The following is a 21,953-nucleotide window of genomic DNA, read 5'->3' on the forward strand; positions in this document are numbered from 1 at the left end:
GTAATAAAAAAAATTTATATCAGTTCTAATTATAATATATATAGAAAATGAACACGGTAATAATTTTATAATAATGAACACGGTAATAATTTTGTAATAATAAAAAAATATATCGATTTTAATTATAGATAGTATAGAAAGTAGTTTCTTATCTTTTGTTAGAAAGTGATTTTTAAGTCTTACTCAACTCCACAAAATTGACTTCTAAGATATGTTTGCATCCACTTATATATTATAAATTGATTTTATTTCTAGTTGACGTGGAACTTCCAACATCTTTTTTATTTATAAAAAAAAAACACACACTCAAATTTTAAAACCGGCCTAAAAAATCAATGTTTTCTATATTTCCTACTTCTATATCAATCAGTATAAAAAAATCATTTTTAATTGATATAAAAAGGTGTTTTTATTGTGCATTCTTTACCATATGATATAAATAGTTTCATAAGATATACAATTTTTTAAAATATAACATTCTTTATCATAAAGACGAATGTATTCACAATCAATATCACTCATAATTAATTATCATTATTATACAAAATCAATTATATATATAATATTGTCAATACTTCCTTTTTCTAATCATTTTAGCCTTTTAAGAAGGCCTAAAGAAACTCAACATAGCTAGGGTTAGACAAAAAATGTTAAGGAAATGTGAAACTGATGCTTTCTTTGGTTAACATTTAATTACATAACTATTAACACAAAATATTATCATATATCACTTGTTTCTTAAAAATATAAAAAAAAACGGATTAAAAACATTGTAAATATCAAAAAGAAAAAACATTATAATATTTGGGATTCTCTATTTTTTACTCAAGAATGTTTGGCTTCGGTTAGAAAATCAGAGCTGAATCAAATTGATTGTTTTATTTGAATACAATATTATTATTATTTAATTAATTAGTAACTAACTTATAAATAAATGCGACGGGACTGTTAAAAGTTAATTTACAATGTCACCATATTATATTTACAATATATTTATATTTAACGATTTTATGTTATAGTTTTTAAGTGAGATTATATAAGTGAAATACATAAATACGACAACTATACAAAAAAAATGACTATCTGTTTTGCAGAAATATTTATAATAACGTTTTTGTAGCACCAATCCCAAAACTCAATTTAAAACGTTCTCAAATGAAGTAGATATAAATATAAATATAAAACTTTCTATATCTAGAAAGGATAGCTATTACCCACGGGCAATCAAGGTTGTCCCTGCATGTCTACCATAATATACTGACATAGAGAAGTAAAATATATCGTGTATAGCCTTTAGCACGTGAATAGGCTAGAGGTTTCTTCGGCGACATTGATTCATATGATCGGGAAGTTCAATGTTTGACACCAACCAATTGTAGAAGAAAATGTCATGATGAGCAGGAGAGACAAGATATAGGATTGATGTACCAATCTGAAAAAGAAATTAGCTTTTTGCCGACCAGAAAGTTTAACCAAGACCAAGAATGAACCTTAATAAATCCACCAAATAAAGATCAAGCTTGCTGAAAAATAACAAAGTCGTGCAGAGTGACCAAATAGACCACACCAATGCATGCCACACTAGGTACCGAGCCTTCTTAACCCTTTTTCCTTTTAGAAGAAAATGAGTTTCACCAAACACTGGTAGAGAATTGTGTGAAGACATGTCCAAGCATACATATGATATCAAAGTAGAGAAGCTATAGAACATAAGATGCTAGCAATCTTCTGGATGACTAAAGCAAAAACAGCATAAGGTTTGTCAGCGATCATGAGAAAAAAAATGTCTTCTAAAAAGAGCAACTTTAGTGGGCAACCCGTAAAGGAATAGTCTCCAAGAGAAAACTTTGACCTCGTGAGACACAACTCATCCAAATGTTTCTACACAAAATTGCAGAAAAAAAAAATTCTACAGAAGGCTCCTTTGTTCGGTAAGAAATGAGATTTGAAATATCCAAGAGATCTACCTCCCAAAAAACATATCCCTGCGCCACTTCTAGTTTCAACACCATTGTTCCCTTTTCCAATCCCCCTTTTCAAAGATAAAAATGCTTGCTTGTCTTCTGATGTTTGATAAAACCTTGGAAAAAAATGTTTAAAGGGAGTTAGACCTATCCATGTCTTGCCAAAATTTTGATGATTTCCCATTTCTAACTTACCTTAATGCTCTTTTTTAAAACCACAGACTGAATTGGACTTACCTCACGCACCATTTACACAAGTTTTTCCTTAATACATACCCACTTACCAAGCACGCTAATATATTATCTCAACTAATCCATGCAATTTTTTTTTCTCTCATCTAACCCACACCAAAGGATTTCTCTTCTTCAACCCACTAGTATTTTAGCAATGCTCTTTGACAACTTGTAGAAGGATAAGAAAATAAAGAGGCAAACTTGAAAGTACAGAGCTTAGGAGAGTAATTCTTCCTCTGAAAGAATCCTTTTCCTTTCCAAGAAGCTAGAATCTTCTTCAAAGAGTCTACAACTGGCTGCCATGTCTTAAATCCCCTACGGTTGACATCTATTGGCAACCTAAGAAACTTGAAGCGAACATCAGCAACACCAGAAAACAAAAAATTAGAAGCTGCCAGCAAAAAGTGATCATCCATAAAAATTAGAAAGCCGTTGGTTAGACATTTCAGAGCACTGCCCATTTGGCCAACCTTTTACTAACTGGCGCAGTCCTAGCTTTCCGACTTCTTTCTGCACTCTTCAAAGATATTGGCGACTGTGACACTGCCAGCAATGTCCATTTGGCCAATCTTTTACCAATTGGAACAACCCTTGCTTTCCAACTTCTCTCTCCAATCTTCAGAAATACTGGCTACTGTGACTCTGTCGGTAAGGCCATGACTGCTGCACTTGTATCTCTATGTGGTTCCTCATGCTTTTATTATGTTTTAACTAATGACTTCAGAGACAACAAGGGGAATATCTGTTATTGATGGATCAACCACCCTTCCACCCCATCTCGGAGCAAATTATCGACTAAAGTTCATAGATTTCATGCATGCAGTGATGACAACTTTGGTAGTTGCAGTAATTGTGTTGTTTGATCAGAATGTAGTGAATTGCCTCTTTCCACATCCTCTGCTGAGATACAGAAAATCCACACAGCATTGCCAGTGGGAATTGACGTTTTGGGCATCATGTTCTTCGTTGCACTTCCTAAAGAGAGACATGGAACTGACTTCCCCCTTCCAACAAATTAATAGTCTTCTGTTTATATTCAATTTTTTTTACCTATTTCAATAATTTAATTGGATTGATTATTTCTTGTTTCTGGAACAAATTATACACATAAACACACACACACACATATCCATATATATTCTACTGAAATCCGTTATTTAAATTATATATTATTAAAACATTTTAATATATTTAAAGCTGACTTAAACCAAGTTATAGAAATTCTTGATTAATCTATGTATTAAACCTTAGAAGCACTCTTTTGATCGGGTAAGCAACAGCTAACACCAAGTCCTCCTTTTTAACGGAGAATAGATTGCTTCAGCAACTTTTCAACTACTTGAATCTTACCTTAAACAAATTGTATTTTTTCAACAGTCTTATATTTGATTTGGGTTTATTGTTTAATTCAGACTTAGAAGTATACAACTAGAAAAAACTTAATAGTATTAAGCTCCAATTCATAAATATTCAAGAGCCATTATTCAACAAGTCAGTGATAATGATAACCCATCCTCATTAAGAGGCTATCTAGTAATGAATATCCCCCCTTTATTTAACACATGTGCGATTTTGAATCCAACATCAAATGAAATTCCAATATATTAATGCCTGAGGAGTCAGGCCATATAATTGCAATCTGCAAATAAAGAATGTCAACTAAAATGTTAATGGTTACACTATAAGAGCACTAAAGAATACACAATTTTGCTAAATTACTGCAACTGACTGAGAAACAAATTTTCTACGAACTGACAACATCAACGAGTAATAGGTTCGACCAAAAAAACCAATTTTGCAATTACCTGAATTTACCTTACTCAGACAGAGCAGGGTTGTGTGGAATGTTAAGTCGCAGCCCCAAGGATAGCTTAGTTTTAAATCCTACACCGCACATTTACTTCCTCAATTTGAAGCTCAAACCATCAGATCACAAAGACACTGATCATCAGAAAATGTCAACCCTTTGAGATGAGGTGAGATCATGAATTGAAAAGGCAGCACATCTTCAGTCACAAAAAAAGGAAAAAGGTTAGTTTGGATCTGCAATGTCAATTGTAAAAGTTAAAGATAAAACTATTTTTTCAAGAAAAAAAAGTCTTCAAATTTCTTGATGCAACAATTTGGGCATTAACTAGTAATGTTATGAAGCTCCAAAAATATATAGGATTAGAAGAATTGAAATCGTGTCTTTTATTGTATACACCTACTAGAGGATATTTGGTTGTCCATCTAAGATCAAGGTTGAGACGATAATGATGTCAAAATTTACTTGAAAGCAACAAATTGTAGCTTCAACTGATAAATGTTGAAGTTCTTTGAAGCGGCTCAAAAGAAATGGGTAATTTAGAATCCTAAAATTCACTGAAATTCAGTAGTTGAATTTAAGGGTTCAAAAGCTACAGGGGTTGACGAGAAATCTTTTTTCTTCAACAATATCCAAGAATCTCTTCCTTTATGTTTTGATGGTGGAGTCACGTGATGATCAAATCATTGCATTTAAAAAGACAGCTAAACTATACTAGAAACAATTACAGATTCATTTAACAGTTAGCACAAATAACAAGCAAGCCATTAAAGGACTGAGCACAAAATTAATTGAGACTAAATGCAATAATAAAAAATAAGCAAGATTGATATGCCTAACACAACTGGCAACTAAATAACAACCTTCAACATTAGAAAAAGACCACCAGATACCAAAGGTTTTCAGTAAGAATGAAATGCATATGGATAATGTGAGAAACACAGACTTCAACTTTCAGCTTCAACAAACTTCTGCCTCAGCTCAACCAGCAACAGCTCAGTGGCTTCTCTCACTTTTTTTCGGTCCCAAAGTCCACCAATTACAACATTCCATATTTGTTCATCTGGAATGCATCCATCTAACACCATCTCATCAAGAATCCGAGCAGCTTTATGCAGGTCTCCTCTCTTACAAAAACATTTGACTAGACAATCAAAAGTGCCAACTTCAACAGAGATGCCTCTAGTTCGCATACTCAGATACAACTGAAATGCACGAGGTGGATCAACATTATTACAAAGACCCTTGACTACCATGTTATGCATCCTAACATGAAGGCTCCAACTTGCTCGATTTGGCGAAATACCACCTAGCACCATCTCATCAATGAAGTTTGCAGCTTCTTGAAAGCTTCCTGCAGCACAGAGGCCACTTATGACTTTTCCATACAACCCTGCACTTGGTTTCAAGCCTTGAATCCTCATCCTATCAAGAATCTCCACAGATTCACAAAGCTTTCCTTCTTTACACAGTCCACTGATTAAAGAACTATAAGTAACCATGTTGGGTAAATGGTTCTTTCTGACCATCACTTCCAATAATCCCATTGCTTGTGATGAATGACCACCTTTGCACAAACCATCTATAAGAGAACTATAAGTAAAAACATTTGGCTCAATGTCATTTCTTTTCATTTCTTCAAGCAATCCAATAGCTTCATCTAAATTATTAGACTGACACAAGCCATGTATCAAACTAGTATAAGTAACAACAGAAGCTGAAAAACCTTTTTGCTTCATCTCTTTGAATAGTTCCTTTGCCTCACTGATATTTCCAAGTCTACACATCCCATTAATCAATGTACCGTATGTATATGAATCAGGTTGGCACCCATGGTTGGGCATTTCCTGAAATATCAGTAAGGCAGAATCAACAGTCTCCTTGTTTTTGCAGAGGGCCTTGATCAAAATATTGAGGGAAACAACAGTAGGTGGAAAGCCTAGTTCTCTCATCTCCCTATAAAAACCAATAGCCCTTTTTACATGGTTTTCCTCCACAAGAATATCTACTATTGTAAGGTAAGCCTTTTGAGTGGGTCTAAGCTGAAAATCTTCCATCTTGTGGAAAACCCTGATGGCATCAAGTGGCCTATGCACACGTCCAAAACCCCTAGATATAGTTAAAAGTATGTCCTCTGTAACCTTACAATCTTCTTGCTTCATTCTCTCCAGCATCCCTTCTGCTGTCCTAAACTGATTCACTGCCACTAACTTGGAGATCATGAGACCAAAAGTTTCATGATCATGACGAAACCCATTACTATATTCAGCAGTTGCAGAATTGAATATAGTAAAAGCTTTGTGCGCGTCCTTTTCTGCTTTAATTAACTGCACAACTACGGAATTTGTGATTTGCTTTGGCCACTTGAGCAGAGTTTTATTACCCATATTAAAATTAATTTGTATTAAAATACTTAAAAATGGTTTGGACACTTATAGTGCTAGTTCTTCACAAGATAGCTGGCTCCAATATTCAAGTTTGTTTTATTCTTATGGATTTGATTGAACAAGTCTCCTGCTATATAATGTGCGTGAACAGTGAAGTATCAACCACCAGGTACGACTGAATTGAAATGAGACCAGACAAAAATAAAATTTTAGAGTGAGAGGAGACCAGATAAAAATAAAAATTTAGGCTAAAAGGAAAATCTCATTTGGAAATACTTTAAATGAAAATCTAAAGAAACCTCCAAAAAATGAAGGTTAACTTAGTTTTCTGGGAATGGAAAAGCCTTCCCTAAAAATAACTTATCCCAGAAAACAAGTTCTGGGCAAAAGAACCCAAAATGATACAACAGTTAACAACCCAAATACAGAACTTCAATTTATAGGGAAAAAAAAAAGGACTTAGGTGGGAGGATAAGAGTCACCTTAAAATACAGAATAAAAAACCCTGATTCCTAATGATCTGGAGAGCACTCGAAGGTGAAAAATCGCCTGGGAAAATCAAAGCACCACTGAAGCAACAATGGCAGAACTCACTGCATTGCAAACCCATCCAGGACACCAACATTGAAAAAAAAAATACAAAGTAAAATAAAAATCCCTATATTCTATGTAAAAAATAAATAGGTAATGAAAAAACAGAAAAGAATAAAACAAGTGATTAATTGGTAGATGGAAGAAAAATCTCCTCAGAAACCTAAGGTTACAGAAGAAAATTCGATGTTTGATTGGGAGAGTGAAAAGGAAGCAACTAACCCTAGCCGCCTAGCGCAATGCTTAGTGATACTGAGAGAAGAAGAGAGAGAAGTTGGTTTGGTTTAGGTTTGGAATCAGAGAATGAATGAGAAAAGAACCAGAGAGAGTGTGTGTGCCTGCAGAAGAAATAGGATTTTGTTTGATTTTGTTTAAATTTTTAAATTATACTACAAAATATTTATTATATTAATGTTAATAAATGTACTTCCATAATTTTCCATCCATTCTTCTTTTGAAATGTAATTTTCATTCTTCTTGATCAAAATTTCTTCTAGCCTGTTTGCTGATTTTAATTTCAGATTATTTTTAATTTTGATTACAAAACCTTAGATTTCAGATCCCAATTTCCATTTTCTTATGCTCAGGGTCAATGCAGGCTTTTAAAAAAATTCACTATTATTTTAAAATTTTATAACAACTATAACTACACTAAATAAATCAATTTATGTAAACAAATAAATAAATTTAAAATATTATAAGTTAATGTGATAGAGTTCTTAAGAATTATACTATAAGTATATATTATGACTACTATGATCATATATTTATATGAAATAAATAAATAATATCATTTATATTTTAATACAATAAATAAAACAGTCAGTTGTGACATTGTCCACATCCTTTAAAATGAAAATTACGTTGGACTGAAAAATTATGTTTTATATTTAAATAATTTTACATTTTCTCAATTATTGTTATATTTGCTAAATAAATTCATTAAAAAATAATTTACTTCTTAAAAATTACATAGAAGTTTAAACACATATCTTTATTTGATTTTTCACTTAACAAATAATTTATTATTCCAAAATTATGAGACTTCCTACAAGTACTTTATTTATTATAACATGCTAACAAATACATTATAAACTTTCTAATGTTATTTGTAATTTTACTTTATAAATTAGCATAATCAAATTTTAAATATCATAAACTCAAAAATATAATATTAAACATATTTTTAAAATGTGAACGCCTTAGCACATATGTGTTTGTGCTGGTATTAATTAAAGGAATTATAAATTGAGTGACTTAGTATGTTTTAGTTTTAATATTTATTTAACTGAATTTGATTAGGATTAACATTTTTGGTTAATTTAATTCTCAAATTGTAATGAATACATGAAAAAAAATAGTCTGAAGAAATTTTCAAGAATCAAGATTAATTGAAATATATATATATATATATATATATATATATATATATATATATATATATATATATATATATAATCTAAAAACAGTGATGTGTTTTTCTGTATTAAATAATTAATAATGTGATGGATTATTTTTTATTTAATTTGTAAAAACAGATCTATTTTTTTTTTCAAAATACATGGAGTTTGCAATAAACTATCCAAAAAAAATTGAATTTCACTTAACATGCTAAGTTTAATTGACCTTTTCTTCCAATAAAAAGTTTTTAAGGGAGAAAATAGTCTCATATGAGCATTAAGCATTAATATGCATTTGCTTCTCCTAATTTGACATTAATATTATCAAATACAAAAAACTTGATAAAAACAAAATGTACAAAATGGAATTAGACTTTTACAACACTCCTTGTCATTAACAACTATTTCATGATTATTTCACTTGCAAAAGCATCTTCGCCTAAGAGAAAGAGAAATATTTCTTCCGGGATACCTTTGTTACTCTATCTTTCCTAAAAAGAGGTGTGAAATAGTAAAATTAACAATGGTGAAAAGATCAAAATACTGTTCTGCTTTCAGCTTTGTCAAGGAATAGCTACAACTAAGCATGACCAGAAGTGGAAACTTAACCCATGTCAACATCAATAGCCATTGACTTGTCTTCTGAAGCAAAGTTTGTTTCTGGAGCTGCTGCAGTCTCTGCAAACTGAGTTGAATTGGACTTTGATTCTGTGGCTGCAAATGGACTCCTGGTGTGAGGAGCAACACTAGTGTCAACTTCCATAGCTGAAGCTCTTGGAGGCGATGGTGGTTGCACCTCCACATCAGGATAAGCAGCCTTAAACCTTGCTCGCAGTCCCTCATCAACCAACCTTACACCACTCAATTGATTACCAAGAGACATCCATCTGATGGAGAACAAGAAAGAACATAATCAATAATAACACCAACAGTTAATAATTTCTACTAAGATGATTCTTAAGCCCTAAACCAACTAGTTTATTTCTATCTTTCTATCAGTTTAGGTTCTTAGAACATTATCATGTAAACTCTGCTTACAAAGCATCAAAATCCATGACATAATTAGACTGTCCTCAACCTCAATCGACATATTTCATGAATACCATGAAAGAAAATCTCAAAGGAAAAATACACCAGTTAAGAAAACCCACCCTGCATGAGTATTGTGCATGCGAGCAAATAGTTCTAGCTTTCTTGTTCTTGGACTTATCCTCTCCAGCATAGGATACATCTTCAGGAATACAATGACAAATTTGAAAATGTTAAGAATGTGAATTATTTGAATTTAACGTCAGAAGCAGCAGAATGACATTGTTATTAAATGAATATTATACAAACCTCATCCGGTTTACGACTTGTTTCTCTGACCTCAGCAACAATAACATCCGTGTCAATGTTCCTGTTCACTTCAGGATTACCCTTTATTCCAACTAGACAATGTTCCTTACTGTGATTGAGCCAGTGGCCCGTGCGCCCAGTTCTGATTATTCGCTGAAGTTGATTTGTTTTCACCCAAATAATCTCCTCAACACGTTTATATCCCCAAAGTTCCAAGCTGGATGGAGCATATGGAATATAGAAACCGAAAACGAATTATTAATAAAAGGCAGCCTTGTACGAGAATCAGGTAATAGATTTTTCCTACAAAATAACAAATAGCATATAACCAAACACGAAAACATTACCATTCCCGTCCAAGTTCCATTGCACGTCCAGTGACCCATAGAAAAATAAGCCCATCAGTTTGCAAAGCAGGGACATTAAGACTGCGCATTTCATCATCAGCCATTGTTCCATAAGGCAGTTCCATGTGAATGTCCCATGGTGGATCTGCCATTATTACTCCAAATTGACCTAAAATGTCCATTCTAAAGTTACGTATATCACAGTTGATCCATTGTGGTTCACCAAGTTCCACTTCAGAACAATATTCAGCACGCTGAGGCTTTAGCGGTTTGGGAGGAGCAGGGGCACCCATCATTGTTGGAGACACATCAGGTGTAGGGTCATACTCATAGTGAACATACTTGCATGTCTGTCAAAGGACAAAAGAACAATACACAACTCAAACTAAGAATAAGGATTACTAAAATGAAAATAATTTCAAAACAATATAGAATCGGGTAAAAATCATGCCTTCATGTGTCTGCAAGTATCAAGAAAAGAACAGTCTCCTAAATTGATGTCGGTATGAGGAGCAATAATCCGTCTAAAATGAACCTGGCAGTGGAAGGATGATTAATGCATGTCAAGAAAGGCTAACAGAAAAAGTAAACACCAATCTTCATGATTAGATTTCATTTAAAACCGAATAATCGGCACATTGGTTTAAACCAACAGAGATAAAAAAAGTTGAAATAAAATCTAAAAGATCTAGAAACAGTAAAATAATGTCCTTATCACAAACCTTATCACATGCTATAAAGGAACCAGATTGACGTCGACAATCCTCTTTAGTCAGTAAGTCACAGTATTGTCTGACCTGGGAACCACCTTTTGTTTTGAACTGAAACAATTCATAGTAAAAAAGCTGAATTAGATTAAACTGTAGAAAATTGCACCAAAGCTGAAATCAAGCATAAGGGAAATTTTAGTATAGAGCCTATTAAAGTAGGCAGTGAGCTTAAACCTTAGCGGCTACAGCAGTTTCCCTTGCAGTTGGACGATGAATTAGGTCCAAAAGCTCCTCACCGGTTTTAGATTTTTGCATCTCCCTAAACGATTTCTTATTCAACAAAGCCTCAAGATCTTTCATGTCATCCTCTAAAGTTCTTGGTTTTTGTGACATTGCATTAGGACTACTCCCTTGTGCATTTGGCCCCATTGGGAGTCTGTGCATTGAAGGAATACTCATACCTCTATGAGTCCCCATCATGCCCATTACCCTGGGTGCCCCCCTTGGTGCACCTGGAAACATTGGCTGCAACCCTGACATATGAGGATCCCCATGGGGTATCCACATTTCAGACATTGGTCTCAGAACTGGCCTTCCCATCCCAAGCAAACTACCATTCACATTAGTACCACTGTTAGTGATTTGTTGAACTTGATTTTGATTTACATTCCCATCTCCAGAACTTGATTCCAGCCGTTGATACTGTGCACTTTCTGGCAATTCTCTCAAAAGTCTGGTCCTGTCTATATTCAAAACCATAATCCTTGCCTTGCCACTAACCACAAATTCCTCCACTTCAACACCACCGTTATCATCTGCCATTGACCTTAAAGCTATCTCCACTGCAAGTATTGCCCCTGAATCCCCTCCGAGCTCCTGAAGCGCTGTCTTTTCTGCTGGTGTCACTGTCTGATCATTTTCCAATTTCCTTGACACAGTGGAAGAATCAATTGGTGAGAAGGGCACTCGCCCTAATAGACAAACGGCAACCAGTGATCGAACCACCGCTAATGGACTAATCTTCTCAGAATCCACTTGAGATGCTGGGTTTGAATCCATAGACGTTTTGAGTTTTTGATTCCTGGGATTTGTCAAGTCGGCTTCAGTAGAGCCATCGGCGTAGGATTCAGAATTGGAACGTTGAGTTTGTTCAGTAGGTCTTTTAGGGTTCAATTTAGGATCAGGCAGAGGCAAAGCAGGTGTAGGAGCAAAAGGACGATGGTTGAAAGAAGACACAACCTTGAGAGAAAGGTCAAGGGATGAAACAAGATTAGGTATTACTGTTTGTATAGAAGCAAGTATCTCCATGTGAGCCTTGTGTTGGCACTCTATGCGAGCTTCAAGCTGTTGCCTCATATCTTTAACGGCAGCTATCGTGTCCTCATTACCGTCTGGTTGTGTTTCCATGGATTCCTACCTAACACGCCACAACTCTGCATCACATTTCCAGACATTCGGGTTATCAACTAGGATTGTTCAACAACCAAAAAATACATACAAAAACAAGATCCCTCAAAAGCATGACAGTTAAAACCAGGACGGGTAAAGTAAAAGAAAAATTAATTAATCAAAGTATCATCTTCAAAAACAGGAACTAAAATTTGAACAATATTGCTACTGTTCAACCAGCCACAAATAACTTACAACCTACAATACGCAAAAAGAAAACATTGAAAAACCAGATCATGGCCACAAAAATTTCACCAATACATAATAGCAAAATAATACTGCATCAAATGTAAACATTTAAATAACAACCATTGCATATAAATAAACATGGAAGAAACCCCAAACACTCGTATGCCAAACTCCCAAAGCAACATTGCAGAAACAAACCACCCCAAAAAGCCAGTTCGAAGCAAAAAAACAAAAACAAAAACGAAAACGAAAATGATAGCAATAGTCAATAACCCAAACACCAAAAAGCGCTTAAATTTCTAGAAAAAGAAAAAATTTGTTGGTGGCATAAGAGTTACCTTACAATACAGAATAAAAAGCCCCGATTCCTAGAGACCTAGAACGAAAAAAAGGAATTTGAACACGGATTAGTTGGGATGCCCATCTTGCAGAGAGCAGCAGAAGGTAGATAATTGCCGACACTTTGGACTTTTCCGGCGGCGGAGAAAGAAGAAAGGAGAGAGGAGTTTAAGGGTTGCAGCAGTGAGGAAGGAAACAAAGGCCAATTGATTTTGCAGGGAAGCTTAGGTGATAAACAGAGTTTTACTATGATGTTGTATCATTTTTTATTTTTCATTAATATTACTAGGGAAATCATACTGTATTTATTATATCAAAATATTTGTAATTTATAATTTTTATGAGAGATTAATTAAAAACTAAAAAATAATTTAAATTGATATATATATATATATATATATATATATATATAATTTTGTAAAAGTAATAAAAATTACATAATTTTTTTAAAAGAATTTTTTTAATTTAAAATACGTTATTTAATTATTTTAGTAAATAAATAAATTATTTATTATTTATTATTACTTTCACAGTAAATTTTATTTGTAAAAGTGTAGTAACACCCAAATTTTTTACTTCACAAAATCTATAATCAATAACAATTAAAATGAAATGTTATCCTAATTTTATAAGTCTAATAAAAAAATTATTGTTTTATGGGTTAAATATGTTTTTGGTCCCTTAACTTTTAGTGAAAATTGGAATTAGTCTCTTTTCAAAACTTTAGTCTAATTTAGTCCCAAAACTTTATAAATGTGTGAATTTAGTCCTTTTAATCAAATTTTATTAACTTTATTTGATGTTCCAAATGCGTTTCATGATAGCATTTGAATTGTTTATACCATTTGACACATTTTTGCTTCAATGTTAACTGAGAAATGCGTTTGAAACATCAAATAAAGTTAACAAAATTTGGTTAAAAAGATTAAATTCACACAATTCTAAAGTTTGAGAACTAAATTAGTCCAAAGTTTTGAAGAAAGACTAATTCCAATTTTCAGTGAAAGTTAAGGGATAAAAACATATTTAACCCTTATTTTATTAGCATGAAGTTTATGGAAACAAGAAAACATAAAATTTTACATTTTTCTTAATACTTGTAGAATCGTATAATTTCGTATGTATAAAAATACGAATATGATGGAATCCACATCAATCAATACAAGAGTAAATTAAAAAAAAATGAAAACCTTAATTTTGAAAACAAATATCCAAGTAATTAAAAATCCAAAAGATTTAAATAATTGTTTGAAATTTTGAATAATTGAAAACACCCTAAAATAATTTTTAAAACACAACAAAGTTTTTATAATTTATAAATTTAAAAATAAAAACTTTCAACATCTTCAACATTAATAAAAGTATCCAAAACTCAAAAGAAATCAACAAACACACAAGCAAGAAAGTTAGTTTTTCTCACCTGGATATTCAAAAGTTTACACTAACTCTTCAATCTTCACTTTAAACTCTATGTCTTTTCTTATACGTACTTCTTCAAAAATACCTTAAAACTATTCTTAATTCTCCTTAAAAAAACCTTCACGTTTCACTGTCTAAAACATTGAAAAGTTTTAGATTTGAATGCATTATCACTATCCCAAATGACTTATTTATAATAAAACTCATAGCCCAAAATTTCAATTATTTTTTAAGACAATATCAACTAAAAAAAATTCAGATATTATCATATTCATAAAATCTAATTAAATATATTATTATATTCATAAAATCTAATTAAATATATTATTATATTCATAAAATCTAATTAAGTATTTATATCCCTTATATTCATTTGTTAGATAATCTATTTAATATCTTCTTAATAATTATTCAACAAGTCTTTTATCTCTTAATAAATCTTTTAAAAACATATTTTTAACTATTCAATCTCCTATATAATAATAATTTTAAAAAACAAGTCCTTTTAAATAAAAATAATAATAATTAATAAATCATTATATCTTCTATCATAATAAATAAATCTTCTAAATTAAATAACTAAAAAATCAATAAATATTTTAAATTGAATAATTATGAAATCTTTTTATCTTTTAAATAAATAATTTTATCTTTTAATTAAAATATATATTTACTTGTAATATTTTCTCCTCATAACTTTCACAGAAATAACAATTTATATCCATGACTCCTTTTAGAAGAAAAGAAAAAATGTCAATACTCATTTAACTCGATTATAATTAAATCAATTTGACTGAATTTTAAAATTTATTTAATTTATTTGTGATTAAATTATTTTAATTATTGATTATAATTTAAAATATATATAAATACAAAACAAATATTAATTTTAACACTTGTTCTTTGTGTGTTTATGTGAAAAGCTTATCAATAATAACTTAGATCAATGTTTATAAAAAAAATTGTACAGAATTCCTCGAGTGGAGTAAATTTTATATGTTTATTATTTAATTGACTAGTTAATATATAAATACGTGATTTCTCATTTTATCATTCATTTTTGTCTCAATTGAATTTTTATTTTGATAAAATTGTTTTAATTAGATCTTTACCATTAAATTAGACCAACTAGGTTAGATACATTGATGTGACATGTTGATATTGATTTTTTTATGATGTGACCCAATTATTTATTATAGGTGATTATGACATGTATTTAGTGTTTTTAATTAAAGAAATTGGAGAAAAAATTAATTAAACTTAGTAATTTCTTCATATTAGAGATGGTGAAACGAAAGTCAGAGTTCTTTCTTCGAATTAAGACTTAATGGCAAAAAATTGGGAATCAATCAGAGAAACTAAAGATTCATTTTAGGAAATTAGGGTTTATAAGAATTTCAAATTGAACGATTTTAGGACTTTGGTAATTTTCACAATCTGTGAAACCTTGTTTCGTTGGAAACGCGAGGCTAAATTACGTGGTCATTGGAGTTCAATCGCAACAAAGGTTAATAATTATGTTTTTTGTTATGTTTTTTTCTGGTTGTATTGTGTTTGTTTTGGAGAAAGCTTATTGGATGGTGGTCCCCCATGGTTGAAATGATTTGTATTGTTAATTGCGATGTGGTGGTCATCCATGTTTAAAGTTGTTTTGGTGTCTGTTTGAGCATGTTATGGTTATGGTTTTAATGTGTTAAATTTTTTTTGGGATATGATTATATTATAGGTGTAGAAATATTTATATAGTGTTATGCATAGTGGACGAGGATATTGAATTTGTTTTCCACCATGGAGGGAAGTTCATTAATGATGGGATGTTGAAGTATGAAGGGGAGACTTCTACGTTATCCTTTGATCTAGATACATGAAGTACTTTGTGGTTGTAAGTGTAGTCAAAGGTTTGAGGTATGTTGGTTTTAAAAGATTTGTGATACTCTATAGGAGGGGTACTATGTGGTACTCTTTAGGGAGTTCAGTGTTGGAAGACAATTTAGAGCCTTTGTATGATGACACTAGTGTCATGCATATGGTTAACTTAGTTAGGCTTAATGGTCAGGTTCATGTATTTGTGGTACACACTATTTTTGAATTCCGAGTCATACACATGCTGAAGTATATTAATGATGATGAAGGAGGACTGGAACCTATGTTGCATGAGACTAGTTAGTGTGTAGGTAAAGTTGGTGGTAAATTTGATGATTGTGTTGGTGAAGTGGAAGGTGAGCCTGACATACAGGAAGAGGTCCATCAGGGTGAAGAAGATGGTGGTGTGTTAGAAAACCCAACTCATTTTGGTGGTCAAGTTGAAGGTGAGGGTGACATATATCAAGAGGTGCGTGAGTGTGAACTTCCATCAGTTGTGGAGGAGGAAGTTGATGTTCATAGTTGGAGTTCCTCTAGTTACCATGGTAGTCTTGATGGAAATATATAGTCAGTTGTTGGAGGGACTAGTTAATGTTAGTGTTGAATTTGATATAGATGATCATATAGAATAGTATGATAATGTAGAAGTAGAAGTCCAAAGTCTATCAAATGAATTTAGTGGACCATGTTCAAGTGAGACACTAGACAAGAACTTTGATGATAATGTAAGTTGGAAAAACGAGAGAGGTTTGTCAAATGATGTAGCAATCTCAATTACTAAATCAAATAGGGATAAAAAATTTAATGATAATAAGAATTATGGAAAATTTAAAACTTTTGTAAGAAAAAATAATATATATATATATATATATATATATATATTATATGATTATTTGTAATATTTTCAGTTCGTAATTTTAACAGAAATAACCATTTATATCCAAGGAAAAAATGTTAATATTCATTTAACTCTTGATTATAATTAAATTAATTTGACTAAAAAACAAAAAAAAATATAGATATATATATATATATATATATATATATATATATATATATATATATATTGTTGATTCTAATATTTATTTAATTCAATTATGATTAAATTAATTTAATTATTGATTATAATTTAAAAGATATATAAATATAAAACAAATATTAATTTTAACACTATTATTTTATTGGAAGTTGTGTGTTTATATGAAAAACTTATCAATTGTAATTTAGATCAATGTTTATAAAAAAATTATACAGAATTTCTCGAGCTTTATTGGAGTTAATTTTATATATTTATTATTTAATAGACTAGTTAATATATAAATAACACTAGTTGTGATTTCTCACTCTTCAACTTTTACTCTTTTCTTTTCATCTTTAACTCTCGTATCTCTTATTACCTTTTTTTTTTCTTTTGTACTTCTACTTTTCTTTACCCGTAAACCAAATTAAGGTTATTTTTAATGATCTTTTTAAAATTATATAAATATGTCTTAATAAAAATTATATTATTCAATTTTCTGGCATCATATTCGATGTCAAATTGCATTAAACAACTTATTAATGTTAGATTCATAAAGATATAGAATAAATAATGCTGAAATATTGGATTCCAATATTTATTTTGTATTGTATCACTTTTTTCATTAAACCCTCCTTCTAAATAAAAAAAAATCATAAAAAGGTATATAAAATAAACTTTCAAAATACAATATTTTAATTTATAACAACATGATGGCAAAATATAATCAACCAATGGAAAATTGAAAATATTTCTTAGGACAAATGGACCCCAAAGCTTTTCTCACTTGAACATTAAACAGTTGAAGCACATCTAGAATAAGATAATCCCCACTCCTTATATAACATTCATATAATTTTAATTTTGTAACATTATATACTTTCATTACGTTGTTTTTAATCCCTACAATATTTATATCGAATATTTAAGTAACGCAACCTTATTTAAGAAAACACAACCTCATAGCTTATGATTTTATAAATAATTTAATAAGAACATCATGCTATTTCTATTTTTATGTTAAAAGAATTGTTATATCTTTGTCAATTCACTCTTCTTAAGTATATTTAATAAGATTTATATTTAATTATTGTTTTCTTTGATGAATTTACAAACTAATTTCACTAATATAAAAGTATTTGATAAAACATAACGATAATCTATTTTATGTTTTTCTAATTGATCATTCCATTTTGTAACTTATTCAATATTTTTTTATTATTGTATTTTAGAATAATAGATCATGATAGATGTACGACTAGCATGTGTATTTGACTCAACGAGTATTTCGAAAATTGAGTTTACATTATGTTAAAATTTTAATAGATGATTTTGTTTATATGAATGACGCGATATAGTGCATTGATTGAAGAAAACTTACATTGATTAATAATATATAATAATGTAATATGTTAAAAATTCATTTTTAATATAATATGTTAAAAGTCATAACATTTATACAAATAATAAACTTGGTCTCAATTTGGAGAGGGATAATATTGCACTATTTTGAAAATTTTGGGACTAAATTAAATTAAAAAGACATATACAAAGATTAAATTGAAATCAAGACCATGACATTTGTCACTGATACTAAATTAACACTAACATGTGACATTGACATTGTCTTGTCACGTGACACTACCAATGCTACATGTCACACTAGGAACCTAGCATGTGGAAAACAAAAATTTCAAAAAGATTAAAAAACCACGCATTGACACATGAAATGTCATTACCATGGTTAGTATTTTTTAAAGGACTTATTTGTAATACTTTTTCAAAAGATAGGACATAATTGAAACAAAAAAAAGTTTAATAAGGACTAACTTGAAACTTTCCAATCAAGGAAACTAAGCGAATAATTAAGCCTTGATATAACCTTGATTACCGCTACATCATCTTCTATAGTGATAAAGGAACTTTGCCGATCATCATTGTTCTGCAACACATTTTATAAAAAGTTTAATTAGTATTTTGGTCATTGTATTTGATGTATGAGTAAATGTAATTGCATTCATGTCTTAGTTTAGGTCATTTGCATGCATAATTGCATTCATTGAAGGATTTAGTCATGGATTATCTTTGTTTCGGATTATACATTGGCATTTTGTGTTTTATTGTAGATTGATGATTCTAAGTGCCAAAATCACAATTTGGGAAGAATTGATGTACAAGATACCAAGATGAAACTAGAGAGTTCAACAACCAAGCTGTGAACAGTCTCACAACCTGTGGATGTTGCTTCTAAATGGAGTTGCAAAACAGAAAGTTCAACAACTGTGCTGTGAAAGTTCCCACAACCTGTGGAGTAATCTGTGGATTCACGTACAACAAAGGTCTCTTCTTCTTCATCTTCTTCTGGGGAGCTTTTGGCTGCAACTTTTTGCGGAACTTTTTGCTTTTTGATTTTTCTTTTCCATTATGCAGAACTAAATTTCCTTTTGTTAGTGGATTGATGTAGTGCTTTGGATTATATTTTCTGAACCTTTTTCAATTGATGTTAAGTTCATTTTAATTATCCCAGTGTTCTATTTATGTTTTAATGTCTATTCTATGAGCAGTTTCACAGTTGGGGGATTGGGAATTGCTTGCGTTTATAAATAGAACAGATTAGATGTTGTCACAATTGGGAAATTGGGCAGGACTAGTTAGTTTGAATTGAGATATGATTGTTTTTCATGATCTTGTTGAATTTGTAATTGGCCTAAGGGATTGGAGATTCAAATTCAAGGGATATGTTTGCCTACTAAGGGATTAGGGGTAAACAAGCTCTAAATAAACTCAAGGGGATAATTATAATTTACACATCGATTGAAAAGGGGAGGAAATTATATGAAAATCTATGAAATCAATTCTCTAACATTGTTTATATCATTTGAATTTCCATCACTTGTTTATGTTCATCATTCACTGGATAAATTTCATCACTCAAAATTAAGTAAGTTAATAAACTGGTACTCAACTCATTCAATCCCAGAGGACGATATTTTGTTACTACAATTACGATTGGTATACTTGCCAAACGTACATCAAGTTTCTGGCGCCGTTGCCGGGGATTGATTTTAGTTGATATTAGTGATCTAATTAGCTTAAGATTTGAGATGTTAATTGTTTTTAGTAACGTATAATTTTTGTGCAGTGTTTTTGTGTCTTTAAGTTGTTTATGCGAGGTACTGTTGCTCCGGAAGATCTACTTTTTGATTCAGAAATTGAACGCACAGCACGAAGCAACAAAAGTAGTGCAAGAAGAAGAAAGCGAGAAAGAAGAAAGGAACAGAGACGAATTGAGCAAGAAGAGGAGACATCAACAATGGCAGACCAAGAACCTGTTAGAAAGACTCTTCGTGATTATTCAATGCCCAATCCTAATAGTTATCAAGGGAGCATTGTGAGACCTCCTATTCAAGCTAACAATTTCGAAATCAAGCCTGCATTGTTGCAAGTCATTCAACAGAATCAATTTGGAGGTGCAAATTTAGAAGATCCTAATTCTCACTTGGAGAATTTTCTGGCAATATGTGATACCTTGAAAATTAATGGAGTTTCAGATGATGCAATTCGTTTGAGGCTTTTTCCCTTTTCTCTACGGGATAAAGCTAAAAACTGGCTACAATCACAACCTCAAGGAAGTATTTCTACATGGGAGGATATGGCTACAAAATTTGTAATCAAATACTTCCCTCCTTCCAAATCAGCGAAAATGAGGAATGAGATCACCTCCTTCGTGCAGCAAGACAATGAATCCTTATATGAGGCGTGGGAAAGATATAAGGAGCTAATGAGGAAATGTCCACATCATGCTTTACCTGAATGGTTGCAAGTGCAGACTTTCTATAATGGTCTTTCACCCACTTTTAAGGCAATGTTGGATGCAGCAAGTGGAGGATCATTCATTTTGAAAACACCAGAGGAAGCTTTGGAGACTCTTGAATTAATGGCAAACAACACAGTGAATATGCAGTTTGACCGTCAAAATAGAAAAGCTGGTGTGTTGGAGGTTAATACATTGGATGCTATCTTAGCCCAAAACAAGTTGTTAACACAGCATATTACAGATTTGACTCAGAAGATGGGAATTATGCAAGCGAATAATGTGAATACTAGATCTCCAGGGTGTGATTTTTGCGGAGGAATGCATCAAAATGGTGAATGTCAGGCAACTCACCAAGAGGTACACGTGAATGCAGTAGAACAACAACAAAACCAGTTCTCTACCAACTTTAATGCAAATTGGAGGCCCCAACAACCTAGACCTTGGAGTAATCCAATCCAATCTAACCCACCAAGGCCTCAATATCAATATCAAGCTCAGCCCAACAATCAAGGAAACAAGATGTTTACGTTGGAAAATGCACTAGAGAAGTTAACTATGCAAACTTCTACCTTTGTGGAGCAGACTTCAAATTTCATGAGTGAGACAAGAACAAACTTCAAGAACCAGGAAGCTTCAATAAGAAATTTAGAGAACCAGATTGGTTAGCTTTCAAGACAACTCTCTGAAAGATCTCCTGGCACATTCCCTAGTGACACTATACCAAACCCAAGGGAACAATGCAAGGCAATTCAATTGAGGAGTGGAAGAGTGTTAGAGAATGAAAAAAGGAGTGAGATGGAGAGAGAGAAAAAGAAAAGAGTTGATGAAATAGTAGAAGAAAGTGCTGAAAAAGAAGTTGAGAGAAAATGTGAGGAGAAGGAAGATGGAGAGAAAAATCAAGAGAGTGAGAAAAAGATGCGTGAGTATGTCCCTACCATTCCATTCCCTCAAAGGTTGAAGAAGCAAGAACAAGCCAAGCAATTTGCAAGATTTCTTGATGTTTTTAAGAAGCTCCACATTAATATTCCATTTGCTGAAGCATTGGAACAAATGCCAAGTTATGCTAAATTTATGAAAGACT

At 31.6% G+C, this 21,953-nt stretch overlaps 2 protein-coding genes and 1 non-coding gene across 15 annotated transcripts; all 3 read right to left on the reverse strand.

Annotated features, from left to right (window-relative positions):
• Nucleotides 1-1,170: 1,170 nt before the first annotated feature.
• LOC108321596 (pentatricopeptide repeat-containing protein At5g46100) lies at nt 1,171-7,328 on the reverse strand. Of its 13 annotated transcripts, none has more exons than XM_052868360.1 (4): nt 6,875-7,318; nt 4,869-6,567; nt 4,014-4,204; nt 1,171-3,173 (listed from the first exon to the last, which is right to left on the reverse strand). In XM_052868360.1, the coding sequence occupies exon 2, from the start codon at nt 6,390-6,392 to the stop codon at nt 4,953-4,955; it is 1,440 nt and encodes a 479-aa protein (XP_052724320.1). In that variant the 5' UTR covers nt 6,393-6,567; nt 6,875-7,318; the 3' UTR covers nt 1,171-3,173; nt 4,014-4,204; nt 4,869-4,952. The 13 variants fall into 13 exon arrangements, 12 of the variants coding, with proteins under 12 accessions (XP_052724320.1, XP_052724318.1, XP_052724315.1 ...); XM_052868358.1 differs by having other exon boundaries at nt 1,171-3,202; XM_052868355.1 differs by having other exon boundaries at nt 1,171-3,248.
• A 1,332-nt stretch (nt 7,329-8,660) lies between these two features.
• On the reverse strand, nt 8,661-12,999 carry LOC108321597 (N6-adenosine-methyltransferase MT-A70-like). Its single transcript, XM_017553405.2, has 8 exons — nt 12,755-12,999; nt 11,013-12,211; nt 10,791-10,889; nt 10,520-10,603; nt 10,069-10,418; nt 9,722-9,938; nt 9,535-9,614; nt 8,661-9,270 (listed from the first exon to the last, which is right to left on the reverse strand). Exons 2-8 carry the CDS (start codon nt 12,183-12,185, stop codon nt 8,988-8,990), a joined length of 2,286 nt encoding a protein of 761 aa, XP_017408894.1. The 5' UTR covers nt 12,186-12,211; nt 12,755-12,999; the 3' UTR covers nt 8,661-8,987.
• Nucleotides 13,000-20,755: 7,756 nt separating this feature from the next.
• On the reverse strand, nt 20,756-20,862 carry LOC128194144 (small nucleolar RNA R71). The gene has a single exon (XR_008245461.1). It is a non-coding gene; the product is annotated as a small nucleolar RNA R71 (small nucleolar RNA).
• Between the last annotated feature and the right edge of the window lie 1,091 nt (nt 20,863-21,953).

This window comes from Vigna angularis, chromosome 9 (assembly GCF_016808095.1).
Source record: "Vigna angularis cultivar LongXiaoDou No.4 chromosome 9, ASM1680809v1, whole genome shotgun sequence".
In the NCBI taxonomy this organism is placed as follows: Eukaryota; Viridiplantae; Streptophyta; class Magnoliopsida; order Fabales; family Fabaceae; genus Vigna; species Vigna angularis.